Genomic DNA, 12500 nt, shown 5'->3' on the forward strand with positions numbered 1-12500 from the left:
AGTCTCCTTGGAGACGTCTATTTTAGAAATTATTGAAACTGTAAGTTATCGTTGACCAGGTTAACACTACAGTCGATATATTTCTTCCTTCAAGCGGTTTCCGTTTGTATTGCATTCCATTGCAATATTTTCGAATGACTTTGCGAACACTGCAAGCAGTAGTGTGTGAGGACGCAGGAGGTCAACGTGCTTACATTAGAGTAGACTTTGCTGAAGTTTTCATCCAAAGTGATACACTCAGTTATTGTGTACAGGGTATTGGTAACAGTCCCTGGAGTAATGCGTGGCTAGGTTTGCCGGCTACTCACTGGCTGATCTTGTGGTAGAGCTGTGCGATGCCCTGATGGGTCCAGTCTTTGCCAAGCGTGGGTAGGATGTGCCCCAGTGTGTCTGACCTGTGGACAAGACAACTAGCGTTAGCACAGACAAGACACCTAGCATTAGCACAGACAAGACAACTACATAGGGGGTGCATCCCAATATGTGACCTTGCCTCCTCCACTTGCCTCCTCCACTTGCTTCTCGTCATGATGACATCACTGACAACAGCATTATATTTCAATATCTTGCAAAAGCTCAATTGTAAAGTCTTTTTCTCATTTGCAATTGGAATGGTGAATGAAAAACAGTCCCTCAAAAGTTGTTGTGGCGAGGCTGACAGCTGGGAAACTTTATCGTTTTCTTCACGGAGGAGGGGCCAGGAGGCGGGACGAGGAGACAAGCACAAGTGGAGGAGGCAAGGTCACATATTGGGATGCACCCAGGGATGCAAGACAGAGAGAGGCCCGAACCAATTCAAGTCAAGTTGGCTTTATTGTCAATTTTTCAGAGTCAGAGAGGGTCAGAGTGTACTTTATTATCCCCAGGGGGAATTTGTCTTGGGCTTCACCCACTGCATTGTATACAGTACTCATACACTATACATTCATACAACATGAAAAAAACATTAAAAAAACATAGAGACATTGAACTGTGCACTGCACTGTGTGAGTATGGCATGTTTATCTTTCATTAAGCAATCTTATGGCGGTTGGGACAAAGGAGTTCTTATATTTATCTAGTCTGCAGTTTAATGTCCTGAAGATTCGGCCTGAGGGAAGCAGGGTGAATTCATGATGGAGGACGTGTGGTGTCTAGGATCTTAAGTGCCTCCCTGAGCACTGATTTTTCAAAGAGGGACTGCATATATCCCTGGTCCTGTTGACCAACAATCTTCAGAGCAGTTTTAACCAGACGCCTTCTTTACATGCACTGGTCATCACACTTCTGGCGCCGACAAGAGTGGCAGCATGTGTCAGTAGCTCCTGTGTTGTTCTGTATTTTTTTCAGTAGCTCTACTCTACTCATACAAAGAATTGACATTAGGACGTGTCTTACTTTCCCATGCAGACAGAGACATACTTAAAGGTACACTGTGCAAGATTTTTAGTTGTTTATTTCCAGAATTCATGCTACCCATTCACTAATGTTACCTTTTTCATGAATATTTACCACCACCATCAAATTCTAAGTATTCATTGTGACTGGAAAAATTGCACTTTTCATACATGAAAAGGGGGATCTTCTCCATGGTCTGCCATTTTGAATTTCCAGAAATAGCCATTTTTAGCTGCAAAAATGACTGTACTTGGGTCATACTTGAAAATATTAGTTTATTACTTTGTAAACTTTCATGAAAAGATCAAATTTGGCAATAGGCAGCCCCGTTTCAATGAGCAGCATAGTTGCAGTACCTTTTTTTTTTAACCATTTCCTGCACAGTGCACCTTTAAGGTATAGACATAGACAGTTAGACATAGAGAGTACACATGCAGTACACTTCGAGTACCTATACAATACACATACAGACATTTAAAGTGCAAGACTGGGCAACAGAAGACATACAGAGAACATGTATTAAAAAAGAGGTATTGTAGTGCATTGTGTGTGTGTGTGTGTGTGTGTGTGCGTGCGTGCGTGCGTGTGTGGTGTGTGTGTGTGTGTGTGTGTGTGTGTGTGTGTGTGTTTATCTGACCTGGTGATGGTGCCGTCGATGTCTGAGATGACGATCTTGTCGTCCCAGTTCCACAGGTAGATGGTCCCCTCGCAGCGGCAGGTGCCCTGGTACTGGGTCGTCACGCTGAACACCGCGTCATTCGGACCGTCCTTCAGCTGCAGGCTGGCCTAAGGTCAAACAATGAACTTAGATTATTATTGTGTGTGTGTGTGTGTGTGTGTGTGTGTGTGTGTGTGTGTGTGTGTGTGTGTGTGTGTGTGTGTGTGTGTGTGTGTGTGTGTGTGTGTGTGTGTGTGTGTGTAAAGAGTAGAAAAAGGGAAGAAAAAACTATATTGTGTTATACATAGTGTGTAATTAACTAACTCTCAGGCAGATGAGAATAAAGCCGTCTTTAACTTCCGTTTAAAACAAGATACTGTTGGGGCAGTTCTAATTCAGAGAGGGAGTTGGTTCCAGCATTTTGCGGCATAATAAATCAAATAGCGCTTTATGTAGAGCTCATGGTGTGTAACTGGGGCATGGGGTAAAGGCCTCACACAGAGGTCAGTGGGTCAGTGATCAGGTTTCAGTTGAGAGTTGTTGTTGTGGCACTAAAAAACTAGGCCAGCGTGTTGACAATATCCTGTTGCCAAGAAGGCATTCCCGCCAATGCCATGCATATTTGAGAGCGACTGGCAGTGTGAGGGTTTACGAGAATCAAACTTGAATTCATTGAGTTTCTGTGACTGTCTGCACCGTAACACTTGCCTGGTTACCACCTGACCTAGGCTGTGTCTCAAATGCCTCACTTGTGCACTTTGGGCATTGTTTTTCAGTGCCTAGGGCGCTCACACAAAATTTCAGTTGAGCCAGTGCACTGAAAGTGCCAGGATGATCCCCTAACAATGGCGGAAAAATACAGTGCTTGAATGCTGGACACTGCACGCACTAAATGGCGGCCATGTTGGCAATGACACGGAGGAAATGTGGCATTCAGTTCAGTAGAAGAGTTTGGTCAACCGTCTCCTAATTCTGTAAATAATGTTGATGGGACACCAACCTTTTCATGCCAACCAAAGTGTTGTATGTGTGATTGTTGTCCTTTGGGGTGAAGGACATGGAAATACAAGCACCAGACGCTGTGCATTGTAAACAGTAGCCAACTCATATTTTGGCGAGCTAATGCCATGCTCAGCCATCACTGGCTCAACTGAAATTTTGAGCGTGAGCGCCCTAGGCACTGAAAAACAGTGCCCGAAGTGCACAAGTGCGTGATTTGAGACACGGCCATGGAGTAGAAGAGCATGGAGTGCTCCTTTTCTTAACTAAATGACACATGTAGGCCATCTATTAGCACGTTTACCACTTCCAGTAGGTTCACTTAGCCAGGATTACCACTTATCCATGTTATTGGACTACGCAACCAGGGGCATATACTACAAAGCTGGTTCCGTTATGGTTAAGTTAAGAGGTAAATCATCAAATAGAAGAGCCTGGAGTCCTCACTTTCTTAAAAAAAGCTATTGTATTAGATGATTTACCTCTAACTTAACCTTAACTTCTCCTGAACCAGCTTTGTAGTATAGGCCCCAGTACAAGTGCCCCAATGTAAACAAACTAGTCAAAACACTCACTAGCTGTTCGGACGAGAGGCGGAGTGTTTTCTTGTAAGACACGCCCATAGAAGGCAGCATGGGCTCTGATTGGACGGACGTGCTCTGCTTAGCAGTATGGTGGTCCTCATCGCTAGACGACGAGTCCTCCTTCCTCCTGAGAAACACAAAACAAACAAAACAAAACTATCGGATTACTTCACAACAGCTCCGCGTCTACCAGTGGTGTAGTGTACATAGAACGCAGGTATGCGCAGTATATAGTATAGCATGCCCTTTATTATCCCGCCATGGGGAAATTCATTTGTTGCAGCAGTAACATACAGATTGTGCAAAAACAGCAGACAGCTGACATACAACACAGGACCAGGAGGTTAAAAAGTATATATAAGATGGATAAAAATAGAGATGTTAAAGAAAATAGAAATATCTCTGTTAAAAACAACAAGTACATTAGTAAAAGTGAAAGTGCATTTGTAAGAAGTGCGTTAGCAGCTTCATAAAAAGCATCAGAGGGGGCCAGTATACCCACTTCAAAATTCCAGGGGTTTCAGTATACCCACTTAAAATTGATTTATCCATTACTTAGAATAGCACAAATATATACAGTATACCCACTTCAAAAATTGCTCAAATACACAGTATACCCACCACAAAAAATTTGACTACACCACTGCCGTCTACCTCTCAGAAACCATCTTAGCCACCACATGTAGCACAGTGGATCTCTGGAGCTAAAATGTGTTTCTAAATGTGCAATATAAATTAAACTTACATTACTATTACTTTTAAAAAAATCTTTACTACTTTTATTTTTTTCCCCCTCCCTGACTATTCCTGTGTCATTTGTGTCTTGAAATGTCCAGGTGGGCATTTGTGTATTTATGTAAGCTACTGGATACCTGAATTTCCCCCTGGGGATCAATAAAGTTACTCTACTCTACTCTACTCTACTCTACTCATTACATTATATTATTACAATGTAATGTAATGCAATATATTTAAACTTACTTATAACTACTGTATGTCTCGGCAAAGACAGTTCAACAACCATATACTCAGTAGTATATTGAAAACATACTCAGTAAAATCTCAACAAATGTACCCCATGAAGCAGTCATGGGTAAGCGACTTGTAGCCCAAAGGTTGCCGGTTCGACTCCCGACCCGCCAGGTTGGTGGGGGAGTAATTAACCAGTGCTCTCCCCCATCCTCCTCCATTACTGAGGTACCCTGAGCATGGTACCGTCGCACTGCACTGCTCCCTTTTGGGCGCCATTGGGAGCTGCCTCCTTGCACGGGTAAGGCATAAATGCAGTTGGAGTTTCCCAGTTGGGCTTTCACATATCAAAGTAACTGTCTCAGTAACCACATACCAGAAACTACTGTACATGTCAACAACTATACCACACCCAGGAGCCATATTTCCATAGTTTATATGTGCTAACCTGTTCATGGCAGCCATTTTGGAGGCTTGGTCTCCGTTCACACATGCTCCATGCTCCGACACAGAGTCCTGCAAGAAGGGAGGAGGAACAACAGAGACAGTCAGAGCGAGCCGGAGAGTCACAGTGTGTATGTGCAGGGCCGGCCCGAGGCATAAGCAAACTATTCTATGGCTTAGGGCCCCCACGCCACCAGGGGCCCCTGTGAGCAGCAAATTTCCAAGAAGAAATTTAACTCTCCACCATTTTACCTAGTCATATATTTCTTTCTCATGTGCCACTTACTGCTACGATGGAAACAGGAGCCATTACAGTGTAATCCGCTTATAGTGATCACGTTTGTCCGAGCCAATTTGAACTGGGGGAAGACGCAGCTGCCTGTAAAGCTGGAGCAGTTTAAACACAAGGTAGCCTGAGGAATGCCAAGCTTCGCCGAAACATCTCGTTGGCTCGGTTTTTTTGGTATTTTTTCATACGTCTTGATGAGCCGTTTTTCATTCAGAGAAAATGATTGCCATGATTCACGTGCTTGCTGCCCGGTGTTAACTCTACTCTAGCGAGACAAGCATATGCACAGCCTCCTCACCAGAGAGGTTTTATGTAAACGTTGCGTCCCCACTCACTAGTCGAGCCATGGCTGCAGTTCACTGGGGTGCTATCAGGAGAGCGAGGCCCAGCAGCAGACGTCGAGAAAGGAATCGCGGAAGTAACAAATGAAATTGCTACACGTTTTTCATTCATTTTTGTACATGTTTACATTCATAAAATGACCAAAGTGAATGTTATAAGTGGATTTCTTAATCACTGTAAACAAATTATTTAAACAGCATTTGTATAGAAATGATTATGTCCCAAGCCTTTTGATCTATATAAGCAGTTTATTACTATATCTGTGACCAAGTGGATTCCACTGTATATATCGGGAGACACCTCAATTATTGACATTTTTCAAATGTTGCTCCAAGAAGTGCAGTGCATGATGGTTACACGATGTACAGACAGCCTACCTAGCTCCCTAGCTCCTACCCCTCACTCGGGCAAGTACATTAAGCTTATGAAGCATCTGATGCTGAGTAGGTGGTGGTATGGGGGGGCCCCCACATTAAATTTTGCTTAGGGCCCCATAAATGCTTGGGCCAGCCCCTGTGTATGTGTTTGTTTTTGTAATACATTGTCTGTCATTTGGCAACGCAGTTTGTAGTTTGAATGAACTACAGCAGAGGTGTCAAACTCAAATTGACTGAGGGCCAAAATCGGAATATGGAACAAAGTTGCGGGCCGAGCTCAATATTTATTTTTAATAAATGGACTAAAATCATGCAGGCACGCACTTAATACTTCGCATTAAATTTCACACACACTGGCACATACTGTGTTGCATGTGAGTGTGAGCTGTGTCATTGGCCTGGGCACGCCCATACCTCTGTGACACACCACATTTCACTACACATTAATGATGTTTGAGGGCCAAATGTAATACATATTTGATAATATAATGATCTCGCGGGCCAAATAAAATGACTTTGCGGGCCAGATTTGGCCCCCGGGCCTGAGTTTGACACCCCTGAACTACAGTTTAAGTGCTGCTGTGTCGACCATGTTATGAGAACACACACAGACAGGCGCGCACACACACACACACGCGCATGCGCACACACGACAGACATACACAGCTTTAGCGCTGCTGGTTCTGCTTCGTCAGGAGAACACACACACACACACACACACACACACACACACACACACACACACACACACACACACACACACACACACACACACACTGACCGCTTTGGTACTGCTGGTTCGACTTCTCCATGAGAACCACCATCGGCCTCCTTTCTTGGGCATCTTCTCCTTCATGATGTTCTCTACGGTGGCCTGGAGAGGGACAAAAGCACACAACCCAACACACTGAAACTAACTGAAAAGGGCAAAGCAAAAAAAATAAATAAAAATAAACATAATCACACAAAAGATACAAAAAGAAAGGCAAGCTGCATGTAAGTGTACGGTGTAGTAGTGTATCGTAATGTCACGTCTGACTACTGTTTCCACTTTCTTTTGTGCATGCGTGTGTGTGTGTGTGTGTGTGTGTGTGTGTGTGTGTGTGTGTGTGTGTGTGTGTGTGTGTGTGTGTGTGTGTGTGTGTGTGTGTGTGTGTGTGTGTGTGTGTGTGTGTGTGTGTGTGTGTGTGTGTGTGTGTGTGTGTGTGTGTGTGTGTGTGTTCACATCTAAAGCGTAAGCATACCGAGATGGCTACCAATGCCTCCCGTAAGCAACTCAAGAGGAACTCAGAGATGGAGGAAATACAATCGAAGCATGACAGCTACAAAACAGCCCAACGCAGACAGAAAAACAGAGGGAGGGGCAACAGGTGGAGAAAGGGATATGATGGGATGAACCCAAAAAGAGAAGTGTAAAATAAACAGAGAGGAAATTACGTCTATTAGCATACCGCACAAACAATCTCAACCACAACAAGTCAATCATTCATTTCGCCCTAAATACAGCAACATTGCTTTCACTTGGTTGACGTTACTGGGATGTACTGGATAAATGTCAGGGTCATGGACTGCCTTTTCCTGACTTTGGTGCCACTGGTAACAGTAGTTGCATATGGGAGGTCATAAAAGCCATGAGGAAACATGCTGCAACTCATGGTGAACATCACAGAATTTCGTCATCATCAGGGTTTTATTAACTGATTAAATTCCCCAAATTCCCTGGTATGACACCATGGGTGAGTTTCTCAAAAGAGGTAGTTGCCGAAGGGGAAATGCATTGAAAACAAAAAAGTAGCTAATGTAGTAAACAACTTTGGTTTTGAGAAATTCACCCCAGGATTGCATAGAGATGTTCAAATGATTTTATCTTTTCATTTTTTTTTCATTTTATGTCTGTGAGGTGTTTCATTGATATTTACATTTTTTGATATACAAAACGAAGATAGAACACTATCTAAAAAATATTATTTTCACTTATTTTTCTCAAACTTAGCCAATTATCTTATTGTCAAGAGAAAGTGAGACGAAAGACGAGAGAGGAAGTGGAACAGTGGCAACATCAGCCCTACTGGCAAAAGTGAAAGCTGCTCTGGATTTTTCTCTTGACAGACAGACTTTCAAGACTAACACAATTTACAGTAAACTGCCGTGACAGGAAACACAGGAGGAGAATTTGACTTGAGTAAAAAAAACCACAGAGGTCGCAGGAGTCACAGACGCCGTCTCTAAGTGTGAGCGGAAAACCACATCCTCTGCCTTTATGCACAGATGTATTGTGGGTAATACACAACAAAAAAACGTAGTGTTAATTCAAAACTTTATGAGTCGAGATCGTTCAGATTGCATTTCCACTTCTCTCTGGATGCATGCATGCACATGGCTCTGAACTGCTCTGGCATGAAATATGATGTGCTATAATATACTGTGTGTGTGTGTGTGTGTGTGTGTGTGTGTGTGTGTGTGTGTGTGTGTGTGTGTGTGTGTGTGTGTGTGTGTGTGTGTGTGTGTGTGTGTGTGTGTGTGTGTGTGTGTGTGTGTGTGCGTGTGTGCGTGCGTGTGTGCGTTCGTGTGTGTGTGTGTGTGTGCGTGTGTGCATGCGCGCATGTGCATCTACGCGCCATCTACGTAAATAAATCCTCTCTGCACCTCGCGTGGCAAGTTCACACACGCAATGTGTCAGCATCGCGACAGGCCTGTGCTCTGAGACACGGACGTTGGACAGACAGGCTGATCTGTGAGGTCAATAAGCGGCTTGGCTTTCGCACTGTCACCACCGGCCATTATGGATGAATGGCAACACGATGCCCAGTCGTCTGATTACGAACCGGGCGCCCTGCTCCACTCAAAGCCATTTAGGGAAGAGAGAGAGAGAGACAGAGAGAGAGAGAGAGAGAGAGAGAGAGAGAGAGAGAGAGAGAGAAAGAAGAGAGAGAGAGAAAGAAGAGAGAGGGAGGGAGAAAGAGACAGAGAGAGAAAGGCAGAGAGAGGGAGAGAGAGAGAGAGAGAGAGAGAGAGAGAGAGAGAGAGAGAGAGGAGATCTGATCTGGCTGACTTCAGAATGACACCAGACCCGTATCACGACCCAAACACTGAGTGAACTGATGCACTTCATTGTGATAGTGTACTGCTGCAGCCTGAGTGCAGAAAGAACTCAGCAGAGCCATTTGTGTATGCATATTTGTGTGTGTGTGTGTGTGTGTGTGTGTGTGTGTGTGTGTGTGTGTGTGTGTGTGTGTGTGTGTGTGTGTGTGTGTGTGTGTGTGTGTGTGTGTGTGTGCGCGTGCGTGCATGCATGTGTGCGTGGTTGTGTGTGTGTGTGTGTGTGCGTGTGTGTGTGTGTTTATGTACAGTATGCAGTGTGAGTAAGTGTGTGAGTGCATGCTTGTTTGTGCATGCTTGTGAGTGTGTGTGTGTGTGTGAGTGTATATGTGTGTATATGTGTGGGTATATGTGTGTGCGTGTGTGTGTGTGTATGCATATGTGTGTGTGTGTGTGTGTGTGCGTGCGTGAGTGCGTGCGTGCGTGCGTGTGTATTTGTGTGTGTGCGTGCGTGCGTGTGTGTGTGTGTGTATTTGTGTGTGTGTGTGTGTGTGTGTGTGTGTATGTGTGTGTGTGTGTGTGCATGCGTGCGTGCGCGCGCGTGTGTGTGTATGTGTATATGTGTGTGTGTGTGTGTTTACCTTTGGTAGGGGCTTCTGGAAGGCCTGCAGGGCGAGCATGAGGGGGGCCGCAGTACTCCAGTTATAATACCTGTCGTGCAGAGGTGGGGGGTGAGTGTTGGAGATACACATCCTTTATTCCCTTGTCATATCGGAAAGCAGGCATGACATTAACCCATTGATGCCTGATGTTGTGTTGCACAACATTGGCCCTGGCGCCTGGAGCTGCATTACGCAACATTCAGGCTCATGAGATTTGAGACAACTTTATTAAAAATCTCTGTTTGTTTGAGATGAATGAGCACATTCTAATGAAAGATGAGGGTCTTAGTGTTTAAATGCAACTTTTGCATATTATAATGTGCTTCAGAAGCTGAGACATATAGGTTTTTATAGGCTGAGGGCAATTTTTCTTTAAAAGGGCTCAGGCATTCAGCACTCTTTTTTGCAGGTGCCTTAGGCGTCAATGCTTTAAGTATTAGTAGTTTTTTTATTTTGCACAAGTAAAGGCAAAACAAAGGCAAAACAATATAGTATTTATATTATCATTATTATTATTATATTATAGTATTTATATTATAGTAATCATTAATATTAATAATAATGTCAATATAGTAATATGCGGTATGTAAATGCATAAGTTGAGCATGTTGAGTGACTGCGTTTGCGCGTGTCTGTGTCTGTGTGTGTACGTGTGCACGTGCATGTGCGCGCGCGCGTGTGTGTTTGAGCGTTTGTGTGTGTTTGTGTGTGTGTGTGTGTGTGTGTGTGTGTGTGTGTGTGTGTGTGTGTGTGTGTGTGTGTGTCTGAGTGTAATTATGATGTGTTGCACATGATCTGAACGCACTTGGATCCGATCTTGACCACGAGGTTGGGGTCGTCGATGATGGCGGGGCTCTCGGCGAACTGCTGGTAGGAGATGGCCTTCTCCTGGAACTGCTCTGGAAAACCAAGAATACCCATCATGCATCTCTGCAGTCTGTGCATGCAGGACCCTAAGGTACACACGTGCAGCGCGGACACACGCGTGAAGAGACAAGAGACACAAACATACGCAAACACAAAGACACACACATACACATACAGACGTATATGCATACACACATACACACATACACACACACATACACATACAGACACATGTGCGCACACACACACACATGCACATGGTACAGACGTATGTGCACACATACACACAGGCACACACACACACACACGGACATAGACACATATAGTACATACAGACAAAATTATACACACGCGCGTGCACACACACACACACACACACACAAACACACAAACACAGACACAGACACAGACACCGACACAGACACACAGACACACACACACCCGACACACACACACACACACACACACAAAGACACACATACACACACCAACACACATACAGAGACACAGACATACAGAGACACAGACACGCGCAGAGGGAGACACAGACACATACGATTTACAATGATGCAATGGTGACTACGGGCAAACACACTAGCATGAGTTTTGGTGATGGTGGTGATGGTGGTGGTGGTGGTGGTGGTGGTGATGGCGTTGGCTGTAGATGTGGATGACCAACACAGTCTTATCCCAACTCATCAATTTCTGACTACCTTTTACCAGACTGCAATTTTTTGACGTGGAGGGTATACCTGCCACGTTGCATGTTGACTATGTGGCCTAAACCTAAACCGTTCTCTAACCTTAACTGTCAGTGAAGTTATGCTGCTACAAGAGGGCGCCGACTCATTTTGACCCCTAGGGCATAACTTAGACATCAAGAATTGCTGTCTGGTCAGAAATTAACGAGTTAGGATGATACACAATAGGGATGGCTTACCTTTGGTGAGCTCCCGGTTATCCGAGAGTCCTCCGCACAGAGAGATGGCGATAGAGGGCAGGTCGCCCATCTGGTCGGAGTAGCTGTCCACGCCGCTGTCAGCCCCCGAGCTGCCCACGGACTGGGGGGACATGCTAGGGCTACGCACGCTGCCGCTCTCCGCACCACGCAGAGGGCCACTGGACTCACTGCGCAACATCACAACAGGGTTTTCAAGTTTATTTATGTCTTTTAAAGGGACTATGTACACTTTTCACATTAACCTTAATACCCAACACAACACAACAGGGTTTTCAAAACAGAGTGTATATTTTTAAAAGGTTTTACTGTAACAATGCATGCTATTTTGCACATGCAGCCCCTGCACAGGTAGATGTTATTCCATGGAAATAATTTGGCAGCACACACATTGGCTTAACATAGTAAACTAAATGATGGTGTGCGTGCAGCAGCATGTGTATGTGTGTGCAATAACATACAGGGATGCATCTCATTTCTCGTCTAGTTTGTAATGTGTCCATGTATGGATGCTGCAACATGATCTCCAAAATTTCCGTGCTCCTGAACACGGATGTTAAGGACACAAAATCTGTGTCCAGGAGCACGGATTTTGCCAAAATTTTCAATTGTTTTCCGTGATGGACACACAGAAGTGCTCTCTCTATACTCCCACAGTTCTATGTTTCCACAGTCTTGTGTTTTCTCAGGACTTTTCTAATTTCAAATATTTTTTTCTCAAAAAAACATTTCTTACTGACAGGTTAAGGTTAGGTAATGTTTTGGTCAGGGCACAACTTAAATTGGTATAGCATTATTTTGTTAAGGATTAGCATTTGGTATGTATTTTCTAATGATAGAGTTAACACAAGGCTGTGGGATTATAGAAAGCACTTCCATGTGCCCATCACGGAAAAACAATTCAGTGTCCAGGAGCACGGAATTTTGGCAAAATC

At 44.3% G+C, this 12500-nt stretch overlaps 1 protein-coding gene across 4 annotated transcripts in view; it reads right to left on the reverse strand.

Annotated features, from left to right (window-relative positions):
• The window catches only part of LOC134469438 (phosphatidate phosphatase LPIN1-like), a 74870-nt gene that overhangs the window by 7142 nt on the left and 55228 nt on the right, over positions 1-12500 (reverse strand). For 3 of the 4 annotated variants that reach the window (XM_063223700.1, XM_063223702.1, XM_063223703.1), the window contains 8 exons: positions 11548-11735; positions 10546-10693; positions 9720-9789; positions 6821-6913; positions 5036-5103; positions 3610-3745; positions 2015-2163; positions 309-395 (listed from right to left, as the gene is read on the reverse strand). In XM_063223700.1, coding sequence (XP_063079770.1) covers positions 309-395; positions 2015-2163; positions 3610-3745; positions 5036-5103; positions 6821-6913; positions 9720-9789; positions 10546-10693; positions 11548-11735 — 939 coding nt within the window. The remainder of the gene's footprint in view (positions 1-308; positions 396-2014; positions 2164-3609; positions 3746-5035; positions 5104-6820; positions 6914-9719; positions 9790-10545; positions 10694-11547; positions 11736-12500) is intronic. The other variant, XM_063223701.1, reaches the window with a different exon arrangement.

This window comes from Engraulis encrasicolus, chromosome 18 (genome assembly GCF_034702125.1).
Source record: "Engraulis encrasicolus isolate BLACKSEA-1 chromosome 18, IST_EnEncr_1.0, whole genome shotgun sequence".
Classification (NCBI taxonomy): domain Eukaryota; kingdom Metazoa; phylum Chordata; class Actinopteri; order Clupeiformes; family Engraulidae; genus Engraulis; species Engraulis encrasicolus.